General features: G+C 44.9%; 1 protein-coding gene across 4 annotated transcripts in view; it reads left to right on the top strand.

The window, feature by feature from the left end:
• Positions 1–18397, top strand: part of fars2 (phenylalanyl-tRNA synthetase 2, mitochondrial) — a 135352-nt gene extending 116955 nt beyond the window's left edge. For all 4 annotated transcript variants that reach the window (XM_082546820.1, XM_082546823.1, XM_082546822.1 and 1 more), the window contains exon 10: positions 17359–18397. In XM_082546820.1, the coding sequence (XP_082402946.1) occupies positions 17359–17497 (139 nt within the window). In that variant the 3' untranslated portion in view covers positions 17498–18397. The remainder of the gene's footprint in view (positions 1–17358) is intronic.
• Positions 18398–19949: the final 1552 nt, after the last annotated feature.

Genomic DNA, 19949 nt, shown 5'->3' with positions numbered 1-19949 from the left:
CTTCCTTGATCATTAATATGCATATTTTGCCTTTTAGTGTGAGTTTGAGCTAAAAAACGTCCCATATGCTTTGTATCCTCACCGGAGGAAGATACTACAGATGTGCAAACATCTGTACAGGCTAGCAGCTAGCTATGATGTAACCCTAAATTTGCCAAGCCGTTACAGCACCGTCTTCCTGTATTTACTTTGTTGCTCCGCCCCCGACACATCTGGCCAATGAGCGGGCTGAACATTATCACCTGGTCTGTAGTGACGTATTTTGGTTTGCTTGGGTTTTTCTCTGTGAAAACGAAAAAGACCACGAGGAATAGTTCAAGTTCACAAACTCATCAACTGATTCAGACCAGAGTAACCGAACTGCAGCTTTGCCTCGTCTTTGCTCACTCTGTGGTCCAGCTGGTCCCAACAGCTCTGCTGGGTCTGACACAGCGCTCCAGCACTGAACCTCCTGGAGGTGATCTGGCTCAGCTGAAAATCAGTGATGGATCCGCTAAACTCAAGCTAGTTGGGATGTTCGGTATCCATGCAGGTGAATTTCCATCACAGCTCTTCCTCCTTCATTTCACCTTCTCCGTTTTATAAAGACTCTGCAACTTCAACCAGAACTCTCACATCTGGACTCATCACATCAGTCCAGGGTTTCTCTGGTCTAACGTCCTCTCCCTGAGTCCCTGCAGTTCTTCTGGTACTTCCTCCCATTAGCTGGTGGGTTTAAGCCATAGGCTGTTGGCTATGATCCCCTCTGTGGAGGAGGCAGCTGCTGGTCTTCATGTTTGAGGGTCAGTTTCATCTCAACACTTTTTAAGACCCTTGACATTCTCTGGAGCGACTGACCTCCATGTGTTAACGTAGCGATCGACTGCTGTTTCACTTACGCCTCCGTCGCATAGGCCGGGGGAGCGGTCGAGACGTTTTAATCTGATAATCCCAAAACTCAAGAAGACAAAAGGGTCCATTATGCACTCGCTCCATTACAGCTACTTTAAGTAGTCTTTCTTTAATGCTGGAGTTTGAACCGGACGGTAATCCAGCGGGAACACCCCTCCGCCTGTCAGACCTGAGCGGAGTTTAACACACGGAGGGCGGCTCGAATCACCGACGCCTGTGACAGAACCTCTCAAAATTTTATTCTCCTGCTAAAGGTCAAGTGGAACACTTAACGAGCAATTAGCGGAGGGGAAATGCCAGCGCGGCCGTCAGCTAAGCAGCTGCCTGAATTATTCAGTACGATAACAGAGAGGAAGTGGAGCCCATACGCTCTGAGCAGCCAATCGCACGCCGCTAATGTCAAGTGGATTTGCGTTATTGAGAGGTGGGAATCATGGGTAAAGACAGTGTCCCCCTGGTATTATGCATTTCCAGTTTGACTGGTGGTGGTTTGTAAAGGTCGACAGCGAGGCTGGGGATCCATTATCTCATTTTCTCATAAACTTTTTACTGTTGAATGTTTAAACAGTTGAAACAGTTTGTAAAATGAATCACATAAATCCATCATTCTCACTTTGAAGCAGCCGGAGCTGCTGTGATCATTTCACAGAGAACTTATCAAAACATGATGAAAATTAGCAACAAAGCAGCGTCTGAATGCACCTTCACAGACGCGCTCGCTTCATTTATTTTCTACAAAGGCTTCTTTGATTTTTTTTTTTAACCAACAAATCAGATATTTTCTAACACAGTTCTTCATCTTCGGTGCCACCGGAGTACTTTGTTGTTCGAATGACTCATGCGAGCCACCGGTTTGGAGATTGATTGGCCTCTGATGGGAGGAATAAGTGTGTTTTGTTTTCTGCCTCACATCTGCTTCCTCGTGATTCATGTTTGCCTCTTTCTGATACACTGATTGATGGATCAAGAAAACCTGCTGTAAGAGTCCAGGAGGAGGGGGACGGTGTGTGTGAGTCATGGAAAACACTCATCGTGTCTGCTGGAGCTCCAACAGATGGACAGTAGGCGACACACACACTGTATATATACAGTCTAAAGGCACAGACACACTCAGACCAGTGAAACGGCGCTCGAGCCGTTTGGTCGGTGTTAGCGTGATGCTTGACGAGGAGAGTGCGATGCGGCAGGGTTAAACGGAGTCAGCTGAGTTGTAATCAAATGTTGGTCGTGTGCTTTTTGTTAGTTTTAGTCACCAAAATAAAGTTTCTCAGTTCAAAACCCAAAGAAAGACAGAAGACAGTCAGCTGCTGAGGATCAGACAGATGAGACGACTGAAACTGAAAGCAAAAGTAATCTCGGAGTGTCCTCCCAGACTCGTGAATAATTAACGAGCTCAGTTTGGCTCCTCTCGTATTGAAGCATTGATAAGGTGATCAGACTCCAGTCTGTGTGTGTGTCTATTATTACCTGCTCTGACAGACTCTGCTGCAGTGACAGAGCTGTTAATAATTCACACTCCTCGTCCTCCTCTTCCTCGTCCCTCTGTCTCTGCCTCTCTCTGGAGGTTGAAGTGCAGGATGCCCAGAGGCAAGAGAGAACCAGGAGGAAGCACCCATCCCTCCTTCTGTCCTCCCATCCTTTAATGTCCCTCACAGTGGAAACCACATACTGCAGTTTGTTAGGACTCTGTTACCGCCTGATGTCACGTCCTCCCTGTTTCATGACTTCTTGTGTAAACTCCACAACACTCGTACCACTAAAGACGTGAAATTAAATTAGGGTTAACCCTAACCTGACCCTAACCCATTCATCTTTCAATGTTCTCTGATTAAAGGGCAGAGAACTCCATCAGAAGTCTGATTCAGTTTCATTTAGTCGGGTTAGTAGATGAACATTTTCCTTTTCTTCTACGTTGGCAAATATAGGACATTTTTATATGACAGTGGATCTGCTGAGAAACATTTTGTGTGAATAGAAATGGCTGCAAGGAGCAAGTTTGACAGTTCAGTCTGAAAACCAGAACGATTAGGAACAGCAGAATTTACACAAGATGGTGTGTCCATCCATCATCCACCCATACGTTCATCCATCCATCCATCATCCACCCATACTTTCATCCATCATCCATCCATCCATCATCGACCCATACTTTCATCCATCCATCATCCACCCATACGTTCATCCATCCATCCATCATCCACCCATACGTTCATCCATCCATCATCCACCCATACTTTCATCCATCCATCCATCATCCACCCATACTTTCATCCATCATCCATCCATCCATCATCGACCCATACTTTCATCCATCCATCATCCACCCATACGTTCATCCATCCATCCATCATCCACCCATACGTTCATCCATCCATCATCCACCCATACTTTCATCCATCCATCCATCATCCACCCATACTTTCATCCATCATCCATCCATCATCCACCCATACGTTCATCCATCCATCCATCATCCACCCATACTTTCATCCATCCATCCATCATCCACCCATACTTTCATCCATCATCCATCCAACCATATTTTCATCCATCCATCCATACTTTCATCCATCCATCCATCCAACCATATTTTCAACCATCCAACCATCCACCCATACTTTCATCCATCATCCATCCATCCATCATCGACCCATACTTTCATCCATCCATCATCCACCCATACTTTCATCCATCCATCATCCACCCATACGTTCATCCATCCATCATCCACCCATACTTTCATCCATCCATCATCCACCCATACTTACATCCATCATCCATCCAACCATATTTTCAACCATCCAAACATCCATCCATACTTTCATCCATCCATCCATCCATCCATCCAACCATATTTTCAACCATCCAACCATCCATCCATCCATCCATCATCCACCCATACTTTCATCCATCCATCCATCATCCACCCATACGTTCATCCATCCATCATCCACCCATACTTTCATCCATCCATCATCCACCCATACTTACATCCATCATCCATCCAACCATATTTTCAACCATCCAAACATCCATCCATACTTTCATCCATCCATCCATCCATCCAACCATATTTTCAACCATCCAACCATCCATCCATACTTTCATCCATCATCCATCCATCCATCATCGACCCATACTTTCATCCATCCATCATCCACCCATACGTTCATCCATCCATCCATCCATCATCCACCCATACTTTCATCCATCATCCATCCATCCATCATCGACCCATACTTTCATCCATCCATCATCCACCCATACGTTCATCCATCCATCCATCATCCACCCATACGTTCATCCATCCATCATCCACCCATACTTTCATCCATCCATCCATCATCCACCCATACTTTCATCCATCATCCATCCATCATCCACCCATACGTTCATCCATCCATCCATCATCCACCCATACTTTCATCCATCCATCCATCATCCACCCATACTTTCATCCATCATCCATCCAACCATATTTTCATCCATCCATCCATACTTTCATCCATCCATCCATCCAACCATATTTTCAACCATCCAACCATCCACCCATACTTTCATCCATCATCCATCCATCCATCATCGACCCATACTTTCATCCATCCATCATCCACCCATACTTTCATCCATCCATCATCCACCCATACGTTCATCCATCCATCATCCACCCATACTTTCATCCATCCATCATCCACCCATACTTACATCCATCATCCATCCAACCATATTTTCAACCATCCAAACATCCATCCATACTTTCATCCATCCATCCATCCATCCATCCAACCATATTTTCAATCATCCACCCATACTTTCATCCATCCATCCATCATCCACCCATACGTTCATCCATCCATCATCCACCCATACTTTCATCCATCCATCATCCACCCATACTTACATCCATCATCCATCCAACCATATTTTCAACCATCCAAACATCCATCCATACTTTCATCCATCCATCCATCCATCCATCCAACCATATTTTCAACCATCCAACCATCCATCCATACTTTCATCCATCATCCATCCATCCATCATCGACCCATACTTTCATCCATCCATCATCCACCCATACGTTCATCCATCCATCCATCCATCATCCACCCATACTTTCATCCAGCCATCCATCATCCACCCATACTTTCATCCATCATCCATCCAACCATATTTTCATCCATCCATCCATACTTTCATCCATCCATCCAACCATATTTTCAACCATCCAACCATCCACCCATACTTTCATCCATCATCCATCCATCCATCATCGACCCATACTTTCATCCATCCATCATCCACCCATACTTTCATCCATCCATCATCCACCCATACGTTCATCCATCCATCATCCACCCATACTTTCATCCATCCATCATCCACCCATACTTACATCCATCATCCATCCAACCATATTTTCAACCATCCAAACATCCATCCATACTTTCATCCATCCATCATCCACCCATACTTTCTTCCATCCATCCATTATCCACCCATACGTTCATCCATCCATCATCCAACCATATTTTCAACCATCCATCATCCACCCATACTTTCATCCATCCATCCATCATCCACCCATACTTTCATCCATCCATCCATCATCCACCCATACTTTCAACCATCCATCATCCACCCATACTTTCATCCATCAATCATCGACCCATACTTTCATCCATCCATCATCCACCCATACTTTCATCCATCCATCATCCACCCATACTTTCATCCATCCATCCATCATCCACCCATACTTTCATCCATCCATCATCCACCCATACTTTCATCCAGCCATCATCCACCCATACTTTCATCCATCATCCATCCAACCATATTTTCAACCATCCATCCATACTTTCATCCATCCATCCATCCAACCATATTTTCAACCATCCAACCATCCATCCATCCAACCATATTTTCAACCATCCATCCATACTTTCATCCATCCATCCAACCATATTTTCAACCATCCAACCATCCATCCATACTTTCATCCATACTTTCATCCATCCATCATCCACCCATACGTTCATCCATCCATCCATCATCCACCCATACTTTCATCCATCCATCCATCATCCACCCATACTTTCAACCATCCATCATCCACCCATACTTTCATCCATCAATCATCGACCCATACTTTCATCCATCCATCAATCCAACCATATTTTCAACCATCCATCCATCCAACCATATTTTCAACCATCCAACCATCCATCCATACTTTCAACCATCCATCCATACTTTCATCCATCCATCATCCACCCATACTTTCATCCATCCATCCATCCATCCATCCATCCACCCAACCATATTTTCAACCAACCATCCATCCACCCAACCATATTTTCAACCAACCATCCATCCATCCAACCATCCATCCATCATCCACCCATACTTTCATTCATCCATCCATCATCCACCCATACTTTCATCCATCCATCCATCCAACCATATTTTCAACCATCCATCATCCACCCATGCTTTCATCCATCCATCATCCACCCATACTTTCATCCATCCATCCAACCATATTTTCAACCATCCATCCAACCATCCATCCATCATCCACCCATACTTTCATCCATCCATCCATCATCCACCCATACTTTCATCCATCCATCCATCCATCCAACCATATTTTCAACCATCCATCATCCACCCATGCTTTCATCCATCCATCATCCACCCATACTTTCATCCATCCAACCATCCATCCATCTGTCACCCTATTCATCCATCGATCCATCTATCATTGAGACATTCATCCATCAATCCATCCATTGAGACATCCATCCATTTGTCCACCTATCCATCCATCCATCCATTGAGACATCTATCTGTCCACCTATCCATCCATCCATCCATTGAGACATCCATCCATCCATCCATCCATCCATCCATCCACTGAGACATCCTGACATCCATCCAACCATCCATCCACTGAGACATCCATCCATCCTGACATCCACCCATCCATCCATTCATTGAGACATCCATCCATCCATCCATTGAGACATCCATCCATCGAGACATCCATCCATCCATCTGTCCACCTATCCATCCTGACATCCATCCACCCATCTGCACATTCATCCATCCATTCAAAAAGTGGATTCTGTTCATCTGGATGTAGCTTTTTCAAAACCACCTCAACTGGTTTCTTTCAACATGAAGGAGCAGAGAGTACTGCAGAGCTTCCTGTTCTCCAACCAGTTTAAAAACCTCCAGTTTCTTGGAGGTAGTTACAAACATTCACAGCTGCAAAATGAGTAAAAACCAAAGGGTGAAGCTCCACGGGTATCATCCAACAATGCTGCCGTTTTCTTCTGCTTATTTAAGGGGTCATGATAGCAGAAGGTATGAGCAGGTATTTACAACCTTCCCCTTTTCTAGTCGTTTCCAGTCAAACTGTTTGTAGCAAATAACTTTGTTTAGTCAAAGGAGCTTGCAAAGAAAAGCATCTGGACTTCTTTAAGTTGCTTGAAGACGTTTCACCTCTCATCTGAGAAGCTTCTTCAGTTCTAAGGTCAAATGGTGGGGAGTCCCACCATCTTATCTTTAAGATGCAGATGGACTGCTGAGTCTTGTCCTGTGGAGGTGGCTCTTCTATGATAAAGGTCACTCTTTCGAGGATGCCAATGTTCACATTTTGGACAGAGAGGACAGATGGTTTGAAAGAGGAGTGAAAGAAGCATCTATGTCCACTGTGAGCGACCATCTTTGAACAGAGGCGGGGGTTTACGACACCAACTCTCTGCCATCTATAATCCAGTTTTGAGATCCCTTCCCAGACGCCTTAACGCCCACTCACATCCTGGGACATCTGACCTCAGGAATTCGCATGATAAGGTGGGGCCAGGTTTCACAATGAGCTCACCCGAAACTCTGGCTGATTGGGACCCACGCCCGCTTTCACACCTTGGCTCATGTGATTAGAGGATCATCAGGGGGTCCTTTTGTCCCTCTGTGGGGGGAAACTCCCACTAGGTTTATATCTGGGACTCTCCACCATTTGACCTTAGAACTGAAGAAGCTTCTTGGATGAGAGGTGAAACGTCTTCAAGCAACTTAAAGAAGTCCAGACGCTTTTCTTTCCAAGCTCCTTAGACTACGATGACCTGGATGACTGAGAACCTTCACAGACACCTTTGTTTAGTGATATTCAGATCTACACTTCACTTGTTTGTAGCTTACTGGCTGCTAATAACGTCTTAGACCTAGGGTTAACTAGAAACTACTTTCATCTTTCACTCGTAATTTTTCTAGCACAATAATTTTTATAATATCAGATTTTAATATTTAAAATCACGATCCTAAAAAGCCTTTGATCTTTGATTCGAGGCATTACGTGACTGTTGGTGGATCACCGGGCAGGAGGAAACATCTGGATGTGGCACCGTGGCGTCTTTGTTTGATGCAGGTTTTGGTTCAGTTTCTCCTTTAATGTGCTTCATTTCTTGACCGTGTTTGGTGATGACGCTCTCTTACTATCAAGGGAGCAGCGACGGTATTTGGAGATGTGTGCTGGTCGTGTGGAAAGAAATAAATCCAAACAAAATCAAACAAATCCAGCAGGCGGAAATGCAAAACGACTGCCTGCTTCTGAAGCCGGCCTTTGAGTGTGCAGAGTGGAAGCTCAGCTCTGCTTCAGTTGTTTATTTGGCCTTTTTTTCTGAGGAGAAGAGGCACGACGGCCTGGAGAGAGCTGCCTCTGATCTATTAATACATATGCATAAATTAGTCAGAGCCGCTCTGTAGCAGTTAGCCGGCTGTGCAGGAGCTCTGGCTCTAGTCCGGAAAATCCACCAGGATTCTGTCCGCAATCTGGTGCTGACGAAGGGAGGTGGCGGCAACTCGACGCCATGCTCGCACCATCTCTGCCAGTCCTCCAGGACGGAGGTCAGAGGTCACAGTTGGGGTTTGAGGGCAGGCAGTCCTCGTACAGCTGGAAGATGTTTTCTGGCTCACGTCTGTTTTTCCTTTGTTGAACATGAACATTTTTCAGAGCTGGTTTAAAAGCTGAAGTTTATTTTTCAACTGAATCAAGAAACGAACACAGATTCACTCGTGCTCGACTCGTTGTCACTTTACTGATCTGCAGCAACTCTAATCAGGAGCCTCAAATGGACGTTCGAGGAACTGCAATGTTTGGGGCTTCATTAAAGGTTGCTGCTTGGTCAGTACTGCAAATTACTCCTCGCTGCTAGTGGTTAAATACCCGAGTCTGTTTGTTAGTAGGATGGATGAAGTCTCCTGGATCATAAACATAAAGAAGTCCTCGTTCTGTCCTCTGGTTTCAGTCAGCTGATCATTGAAGGAAACCACTCAGGCACTAATAAGGAGGACCGTGTTGACAGTGTTTGAAACATCCACCCGGCTCTAATACAGCATGCAGTGATGACAACACAAGATATTTAGTGTCTGTTGGATGTGTATGTGACTGGTTTGGATGGAAAGGCTGGGCTTGGACATGGATCTGGATCCAGGAGTTTGTGGAAAGACTCTTTACTTTCTTTGTCTTATGTTCAAACTGGGAAACGTGGAAACTGGCACGAACCAGCCCATATCCAGACATCCTTCTGGATCCGTGACAAAGGTTGACGGAGGTTTGCAGTCTGCTTTTGTTGAACCACTCCCGATAAAAGTGCTGGTAAATCTGACAGTGTGACCTTTGTTTTACTAATAAATAAGTTTTGGCTGAACTTGTGATAATTCTTGAAGGGGCTTGACTGACTTTGTGCACTCCCCTGTTTGTTGTGTTGACAGCACGCTGATTGTCCTCACGCTGGGCCAAAGGCCATAAACCACGAAGGCTTTTCATTAAATCTGCACATCCGGAGTAATGTCCCTTTAAATATGCAGCTTTGTCTTTTATGACGTCTGAGATGTGAACTACTTGGCAGCTTGACACTGAAGACTGTTGTGAGTATTTTCTGCAGCGCATGCAGATGGCAGCTGAGCCGATTACTATTCATATCAACATTTATTTAGACTTTCTCATAATTATTGTGTCGTTAGCAGCGTTACGTTTCATTCTCGGCGTGTTTGTGTTTACGACGGCGGTTCAAAGCTCCCCTTCCTTCCTGCCCTCCGGTTTTCCTCCCGTCCTCCGTCTGACTGTCCGTCCCAATTAGGAAGGATCTAAATGGTGAGATTAACGAGAGCGGAGAGCCTCCGGTTCACACTCGCACACATCACAGCCACTTAATAGAATACTAATTGATTTCGGCTCTGTGCTGGCCCAGCGGAGGGGATGGACGGGTGGAGGAGGAGAGCGGGATGGGAGGTCTTTGAAGGAAGAATCAGGAGGACGAGCGTTTAATCCACTCGCTCAAACCAGGAAACGACTGAAAGAAAGCAGAGGTGTTCACAGGTGTGATGAAGGCCTGTGAGGGCTGCTCTCAATGAGCGTTTAAAATCCAGGTTTAATTTTGTTTGGCTTAATCAGACAAACGAGGCGAATCCAGAGCAAACAGCAGCCCGACGCTCCCCACACTGTTTCATTAAACTCTGTTCGCTTCTCTCTGGCCTCGCTGCTTCTCCTTCTTTCTCGAAAATCGCAGATTTCTCTTTCAAAGTCTCTGATTTCCTTCAGCTTTGGTTTCAGGTGCTGATCTTCCCCAAACTGTCACAGAAGCCCCGAGAATCAGTATTTATTCGTTATAAATGCCTCATTTCAGCTCCAGACTAATCACCTACATCAGGGGTGTCAAACTCAAATACACAGTGGGCCAAAATTCAAAACTGGAACAAAGTCACGGGCTAACGTTAATATTTATTGAAAAAAAAAATCTTCCTCCAGATATAAGAATGAATCTTTTCTTATGGACTCAAACACGTTTTGCTGAAAAACTGAATATGGAACAAGCAAAGCTTAATACTAAACAATATATATCTTAGCTGTATAATACCAGTAGGCCAGCTCTGATAGTAATTTGGTATGGCTTCACGGGCCAAATGTAATTAGGCTGCGGGCCAAATTTGGCCCGCGGGCCAGAGTTTGACACCTATGACCTACATGTTTACTAGAAACTCTGAAGATACTTGAAAGCCATTTTTAACAGTGAGAGAGCAGAGGGTGTCTTTGCTTTCTTTCAGTAACGTATCACGAGGTCACCTTTAAAAGGAAATAAGGAGTTTATCCCATCATGGTGAATCTGTTAGGTTTAAAGAGCAGGTCGATATTCAGACCTAATTCCTTTCCTCGGTAACAGCCCGTCTCATGTTGTGTAGGGTGGAAATAAAATCACTGACTCGTGTTCAGAGGAACTTTTTAATGGATGATGCTCGTCCAATCAGGCTGAAAATCGCCAAAAACTGCAGTACCCATTATGTCCACCAGAGGTCTGTGCCAAAACTGAGTCAAAAAGTCCAACTTTACAGCAGGAATGAAGGTTATTCCACCTGATCTCCTTCTCCATGGCAACTGGACAGGTGTGAGTTTTATCTGACCTACCTGTTTAGATTTTTTTCCTCATGATCTGCATCCTGTTTTCTACGTCTGAATGTCATGTACGGCTTAAAATAAAACAGCTGCATGCCAGGAGGCATCGTGGTGGCTGTTTGGCATCTTCTACATGAAGTCACGTCGGCTCTACATCAGAGTCCCCAGGAGGAGGTTGGGGTGGATGGTGGGCATCGAGGTAGCCATCGTAGCCCAAGGGTGGGGAACTCCAGCCCTCGAGGCCTGGAGCTACGACCCTGTCGTAGCCTAACGTAGCGTAGTGCTAAAGTGAATTAGCCACCTGTGTGTAGGTTGTCAGTCGTGCAGCTCTGGAAATGAAGGTAACTGGACTTTTTTTGTGATTTATGATTCAACACCTTTTGCCTTCAGTCTACGTAATGTGCTCATAGGTGCAGTGGTGGAACCTTGATGAGCCTAAACCTCTGACACATTTAAACCCCCACCTGAGACTCCATGCCTACGCCCTCAGTTGGTGTCAGACTTGTAGTTGTGCCTGATGTCTGAGGAGGAACCAAACCAGCCTGGTTCAGTCTTTTTGCTCCAGAAGATGTAACTTGTAAAATCGTGACCGTGCTGCTTCATACAGCAGCAGAACCTTCACTGAGCACGTGCAGGAGGTGGTGGGTGTTACGAGGTTCAGATCAGGAAGATCTGAGCAATTCAAACAAGCCGCCCTCGAAGTATGGGGCAGTTCAATACCATCACAGCCACTTTCACTGGTACAGTATTTATGTCCCAAAACAAGATACTCTCTGTTAGATGGCTGAACACACAGGGACCCGAAACAGGAAGTAAACACACTTTGAGCTCTTCTGTTTTTGGTCACCTGACCTCCACCCACCCCGGCCTCCTCCCGCTCTGATTCCTCCACATTGCCTGTGAACATGATCCAGCGGGCGACGATAGCATCAGCGGGAGGAGTTGGTGATGTATGAAGATGACTTCTCAGAGCCGGCGTTGCAAAGGGTGGCACATTAAGCCCCACATTTGAACGCGACAACAAATTAAGTGTCAGCGCGAGAGGTTTTAGCGATCGCTCTCGCAGCGCTCAAGAATCTGTGTAATTAGCAGACGGTCTGAGGCTCGAATATCCATCAGACACAATGATGTTACATAAACGCTGCAGCCGTCTTCCTGCAGGGCATCTGTTCTCAGGTCTGCTTGTATTTACACACATTCACTTTATTTAAAGAAGAGACGAACAAAGTGGGATCTGTTTGAGGAGGGCGGATAAACCTCGGAGGGTTTGTTTCTCTTCACGGTAGAAACAAAAAAGTGTTGAAGATACAAACGCAGATCTGCATCAAACCGAGGGATGAGCAGGATTAAAGAGAGGGGGGAGTGTGGGAGGAAGGGGAGAGCCGTCCCTCCTTTCTCCCTTCTTTCCTTAATTCCTCTCTTCATCACCCCTCCTCCCTCCTTGGAGGTTTTTACAGTGTCAGATCTCCTGGTTTTCCCGTGTCTCTGTGAAGGCAGCACGGTGCTTTCAAGGGCGTTGGCAGCGGCTTCGGTTTCCTCTCATCTCCACCCCCCTCCATCTATTGATCCCTCTCTCTCTGTTTATCTCCATCTCGCTCGCCCTCCCCACTGCTTCCCTTCGTTTTTCTCTCCATCTGAATGAAACCCAGCTCTCCTCTTTCAAGCGTGTCCATCATCATCCACTCTCTCTCTCTGTTTCTCACTCACTTCCGGTGTCTCTCGCCCTCCCCCCAGTGAAACATTACACTCCTCTTTGAAGTTCAGTCCCTCTCCTCCATCTCTCTTTCCCTCCATCCCACCATCTGCTGAAGCCTGACATCAAATCGATCATGTTTTTGTCTTTTTTTTAATGTTTGGGCTGTGACGCCGTCGGCCATGTTTGCTGTCCTCCTCTGACCTCGCCCAGGCTTCCCAGTTTCCTTCTTCTCATTACTGCTGGCATGAATAAACAATTCCAACGCAGGTTCAAGACGGCACACCGATGATGCTTGTTACTGTTGGATTTCATTCTTCGGTGCTCGCACCTCCATTTGTGGAATATAAACGTGTTTTTCTACGAAGCGTCCTCTTTTTAAAGAAAGCTAAAGGTCTCCACTGTCAAATGCTGCAATTCAATGACTTCACTTTTACAGACTTTTGAATGAAATCACTCATTTCTGTTCAAAGAGAAAGTAAACAAGCCTGAGACTACGACCAGATTTCAGGGGTCATTACTGAAAATCTGCTTTATTATCACGTGAACCTGGAAAATAATTAGAAAGTTTGAGGATTTAAAAACATTTAAAGTACAAGTAGAGACTTACAAATCATTTCTTGAATGAAAGTTTCTAACGGGACATGAAGGAAAACCAAAAACCTCCAAGTTTGAAAAATGACTCCTCAAAGCCAGGATAGAAGAAGCTGCAGTTCCTCTAATGTCCACTAGGGGCTCCAGCAGTGAGTCCACAGACTCCCGTGTTAAAACTTTACAGCAGAAATAAACTGTTTACAGCCTGATACAAAAACTGTTTTGGTCTCTGTGGATAATTTCTCCCCATCATAACATTTGTACGGTCGTAAAGTATTTAATATCTCATTAATTTAAAGTTTACTAAGCCTTAAGTTTAGGGGGCGTGGCCACTAACCTGCCCAGGCGACTGTAGCTGCTAGCGTCTGTCTGATTTCCTGCCTCTGGTGTTTTGTTTGTTTCCTGTTTTAATTTGAAAGTCTGTTTTCTTGTCTTCTGTTTTGCTTCCTCCTCTGTGAGCGTTTGCCCCGCCCTGATTTCGCTGAATCAGCGACCTTCACTTTCCTGGCTCTCTGTTCCCACACTCAGTGAGAACATGATCAGTATTTCTCCCTCTGGATCTGAAGCTCCCTTCCTCCTTTTAAGGCCACAGTCCCCTTGATAGAGCTTGTTTTCTGATTGGCTGCCCCTCGTAAATGAAAGGTTTACACAGCAGGTGGGCGGGGCCACTGCGATAGCTTCAGACAGCAGGGATGTCGTCTCTCTGTGAGTAGAGAGAGTGTTTCGAGCAGCGCGCAGAGCTTTTGGCTCAGTGCGATTGCTTTCACATAAACTGACCTCATTATTTGTGTAATGTGTGCATCCAGCATTGCAACTGCATGTGCATGCGACAGGAAATATGGTAGGTCCCCTTTAACGAGCCTGCCTCGCTGTCTCCACTCCTCGTTATCGCTTAGATTTCTCTGACTTTATTTATTTAGAGCGTACTTCTCCAAACACGAGGAGGGTTTAAGTCTGTCGACACAAACCAGAGTCTGTTTGTTTAAAGTTACAGAGGACACGTTAACAAAGAGCGCATCCAGCCGTGTGAGGCGTGTAGTTGCGTAACATGTGTTCGTGAACACGCCTACATGATTAAATCTGACAGTAAGAAAACTCACTAGCATAGAGAGAAGACGAGCGTTTCAAAAGGTAACGTGGTGAAAGCGTGGTGGTGTGAACGAGTGCGTTCATGTGAAAGAAAGGCAAACACAGAGTGGGAGGAGCTTCACCTCCAGCAATTAAAATGCTATGAATAGCTCGATGCTCCAATTAAAACACAACAGATCAGCTCAGATTTTCTTTTTCCATCCTCCACATCACACATGTGTGTGTGTGTGTGTGTGTGTCTGTAAATGTGACGGAGGAGGACTTCACGCAGGGCGTCCTGTGGGCTCCAGGATAGCTTCTCTTTTTCTTCTCGCTCACACTGATTGGTTCAGCCACAGTCCTGCGAGTCCAACAGGTAACTCTACATCTTCACACCATGTGTATGTTTCGGGGCTGTGATTTTAAAGGCTTGTTTTTAGAGCAGGATTCAGATTTTCACTGGCTGAAGTACTTTGTGGGCAGCTCAGTGTGATTATAATTCATAGCTGTGACTGACAGCTGCTCCCAGTGAAGAGTTTTGGAAGAGTCGCCGTTTGTTCCTTCAAACTGGATCTATAGGTGCTCACAGCAAACGTGACCAAAGTTTAAAATTACGAGGTCAAGTGAACCACATGCAGTCTGGCTGCAGACTGATCTGATAAACACTCTGTTTCATGCAGTTTTCTCCACTCTTGGATCTGTATGATGTCATAGAGAGCAGAGACCTTTAAATGGCAATATCAAATGCAGAAGCCCCACCCACTTGGATTCAAACGTTCAGTTTATGGCAGCCAGTTGGTGTAAAGGGGGTTTAAAAGGAGGATGAGCTAAGTGACTGAACAAAGGCCCGGTGGAAAGTAAAGAAGGATTATTTTGAGCTGTGAGTCATGCAAAGCTACTGTAGTGAGGTCCATGGTGCTGAAAATGATTAGAATGGGTCCAATGACGTCCCCTTGTGTGACTAAATGAACAGAACTCCATCATCTGCAAAGAGCTGCACGTCAGTGTTTTGCCTCTGAGGTGTTTCCCTGCTCTGTGGCGGGGGTGCTGAGTGGGTCCAGGTGCTGAGTGGGTCCAGGTGCTGAGTGGGTCTAGCGTAGCAGGAGTTCTCGCAGATATCTAAACTCTGCTCTCCACGGAGCTGCTGCTGTCTCTTGCCGTGTCTTCATGTAACATTTGCAGCACATGAAATCCTGACGCTGACACGTTTAGTCCCAAACAGAGTTCATCTTTGTTAAGTTGCATTGCAACTCCCACTGGTGTTTGTTTTAAGGACAGCAGCGCCTGAGCCTCACGAGTCCGTGTGAACCTTCAGCCCTGACTGTAAACCGTCTCTGCAGGACTCACGTTTTCTATATTCTGTCATAAATCTGTGTTTTTGTGTCTGTTTCCACACGTGTGACAGCAAACTACACGCATATCTATCACACTGCTGTGTGTGTGTGTGTGTGTGTGTGTGTGTGTGTGTGTGTGTCCAGGTGTCACTGTATCGATCGCCCTCCCTCTCTCTCCACTCTGTGACTGGATAATGGAGACATCAATTATTCAGCAGCGACACAGTCTATCACATGAAATACCATTCAGTGTGTGTGTGTGTGTGTGTGTGTGTGTGTGTGTACACAAATATAATGTGTAATTGTGTCTCTTCTCTCTGACATTTCCTCCAAACGTATCGATGATCAATTATTCACGAGCCGCAGAGCGAGAGCGGGCGAGCGACACAGAGCTTGAATGGAGAGAGAGAGTGTTGGGTTTAGTGATTTAATGTCATGTGACTCACAGCTGTCTGTGGCCTTGTTCACACCTGCCGTGGGTCTCTGGGGTTCACGGTGAATCACAGCGCTGTTTCGCTGCGGATGATAAAATGATGATGTCATAAAGATGACCAACATTTAAATGTAATCAGAGTAGTGGGAGGCGGAGCAGCAGAGGAGGAGGTGATTGTAAAGATGGATGAAGCTGGCATGAGAACACAGCACTGCTGGTTTGTCTTCTGATGTAACTTCCTGTTTCCTGCATGTTTTTCTTCCTGTTTTCTTAACCAATCAAATTCTCCCTACAAACACAGTCAGACTGTTGCTCCTCGGCATCGATTGACATCCAATAAGATCCAACAAGTTTGGACTGCTGGCTTCATGGTGTCGGTTTTACTGTCAGGTCTGAATAAAACATGATGCTCAGTTTTATGGCTTCATTACAGTCAAACCGTAAAACGGGTGATTTGGGGGTGACTAACGAGCCGCCGCCGTCTGCCATGAAGCTCGATTAGAGGCTCCGCACTTTCAGTCGAAGCCTCCATCCTTTGGATACAGTCTGTGTTTAGCCGTGCAGATTAACGGCACAGAAACACCGTCGGTCTGCTCGCTCGTGCACAGATAACTGCAGCACAGTTAATAATAACAGCGATTGCTCAGATTGATCCGTTTGATTGGAGCGACCCGGAAATCCACTGTTAAAGCAGGAAAGTGGGAAAGGTGGGAAAACATCCCAGAAATCCACACAGCTCACAGGAAACATGACGAAAGAGTCGGAAACTCGCTGTCGAGCACGGTGTTGAACATACTCACATACACTCTGTTACCTGAAACCTCACTGTGTGTGTGTGTGTGTGTGTGTGTGTGTGTGTGTGTGTGTGTGTGTGTGCCTCTTTCAGGACCGGGAGGCGGAGTCATTGTTACCGCATCATCTACCGCCACATGGAGCGAACTCTGACCCAGCAGGAGGTCCAACGTGTCCACCAGCAAATCGAACAAGCTGCCGAGAGCGAGCTGGGCGTGCAGGGCCGATTCTGACACACACACACACACACACACACACGCGCGCACACACGCGCACACACACACACACACACACACACAGACACATAAATGTATTTCTATACCTCAGAGCTGTTAAGCAGCTTCGTCACATCCCCGTAGCTGTGAGATTTCACTGTGAGGGGAAACACGTTGACTTCAATAAAGACGTCACTGTCTTTGATGCTGCGCGCGCACACACACACACACACACACACACACACACACACACACACACACACACACACACACACACACACGCACACAGCAGTAGCTTTGCGGCTCCTCTCGAGGCTGAAACATTCACTCGTGTCACTTTTAATTTCCCACACACCTCCTCGGCCGTTTGGACCTCGGCAGCTGCTCGGACTACAGAGCACATCAGAGCGTCTTTATCATCCCTGCCTCGGATAATAAATCCATCAGACTGAACCGAGCGCCGTCTGCACATCCTTCGGATGTTTTCCGGTTTGTTCCGTCGTTATTAACGTCGCGGTGCTCGCCGGGCGGACACAGAAAGACCTCGCCGCGTTGAGACGTGACGGCCTCTGCAGCACATGAGAATGAGTCACTTTCAGTGATTTGTGTTTCCATCATTATTGTGACAATGATATTCTGAGAGGAACCAGCAAATTCAGCTTTTGGCTTCTTATTTTTAAATGTGCAGGAACATGATGTGCAGATACAGAAATAAATCAGCAGCAGACAGATGCAGGGAAAACTCTGCACCTGCAAAAGTTTCAGCAACTTCAGGAAGGCGTCAGCAGCGTGGAGGTGGGCCTGGTCTGGTTTAAGTGAGCTGGACCTCACAGGGCTGGTGTTTGACGTAGACCTCACAGGGGTTCAGGTGTGGGCCGCCGTCTGTGTTTAGATAAAAACATTAAAAGTTTTTGGTCACGTTGTTGTTCGAGTGTGTTTTTATTTCACATCTGCAGAGCAGAGAGATCAGAAATAATAATTATATTTAACATTAAAAATATGTTGATTAAAAACATAAAAACTGTCTGTTAATCAACTTGTTGATTTACTATAAGTAAATCCAAATACAGGAAGTCATGACCACTTAGCCCCTCCCACTTCCTCCCATCCAAACTGAGTATTTCTCTCTTTGGATTCCTGCTCGTGTGTTTTGTTTTGTTTTTTAACTTTTTATTTTATTTATTTGAAGAACTCACCTGTCCATTACGCATACAGTTTCTTCAGAATAACAGAATATAAAGAGAGTCACAAACTCAAGACAGTGAAATTAGAAAGAAAAAGAAACAAACAAATATATATGTATAAAAATATAGATACATATAGAATAATAATTAGAAAAATAAGATAAAGTAAAACAAAAGAAAAAAAAGGAAACATGCCTGTGGTGTCAAACATTTCCATCGTTCATTTCACTTTTTTTTTCTTCTTGTATGCTCATCTTCATTCAGTTCAGTCTTTTTTTCCCCTTCCGTTGTACGTCAACCATTTTCCCCAGTCCTTCAAAAAGCGGTCTTCCTTTAATTTCAGTTTATATGTAAGGTTCTCCATCTCCATAATGTCCTCCACAATTGCTACCCACTGCTGCTTTCCTGGTGTTTCTGTCTTAAGCCAGTTTTTGGTGATGGCCTTCTTTGCTGCCAAAAGGAGAATCTTAGCCAGGTAACGATCCTTTACATCTACAGTACCTTCCAAGTACCCTAGATACAAAACAAGGCAGGTCTAGGAATAATATAACCTAATATATCACAGAGAGCTGAGTGAATTTTAACCCAGAAAGTGTGAATTTTTCTGCATTTCCAGAAAATGTGTGTATGGTCTGGTTCATCCCATCCACGCAGCCTCCAACATTGTTGTTGTGTATTGGTTTGTTTATTTTTAATCTGAGGTGTAATAAAATAGCGAATTTGATTTTTCCAGATGAATTCTCTCCACCTCAATGAGTGAGTTGTATTCTTATGTTCTTTCCATGTTTCATACCACACCTCAGTGATTTCTTCACTCAGCTCTCTTTCCCATTTTACTTTAACATATACAGCTGAGTCCTGTCTTGATTCCATCAAACATTTGTAGACACTGTTTTTGGAATAACACTTTTATATGCCAGTATAATTATTTTTATAATAGGATGGATTTTGTCTTCCTCTATTTTTATGTTTTTATTAAGGTAATCTCTCACCTGTAAGTATCTGAAAAAATCCTTGTTTTTTAAGTTGTATTCCCGTTTTAATTCTTCAGAACTTTTAATTTCTCCTTTTTTGATTAATAAACAAATTGCTGTGATTCCCTTTTCATTCCAACTTTTAAAACCAAGATCCAATTTTCCTGGTCTAAATTCTTCATCGAAGGCTATCCATTTTAGCAAACCAAGCTCTTTGCCAATCCTGAACTCCCTTACTGTATCATACCATACATTTAATGTAAAGGATATTATCGGGTTCCTATCTTGGTCTTTAGTTACGTATTCAGGGGT

This window comes from Aulonocara stuartgranti (assembly GCF_965226115.1).
Source record: "Aulonocara stuartgranti genome assembly, chromosome: 9".
In the NCBI taxonomy this organism is placed as follows: domain Eukaryota; kingdom Metazoa; phylum Chordata; class Actinopteri; order Cichliformes; family Cichlidae; genus Aulonocara; species Aulonocara stuartgranti.
Note: the sequence above shows the minus strand (reverse complement) of the source record. Positions and strands in the feature narration are given on the sequence as shown.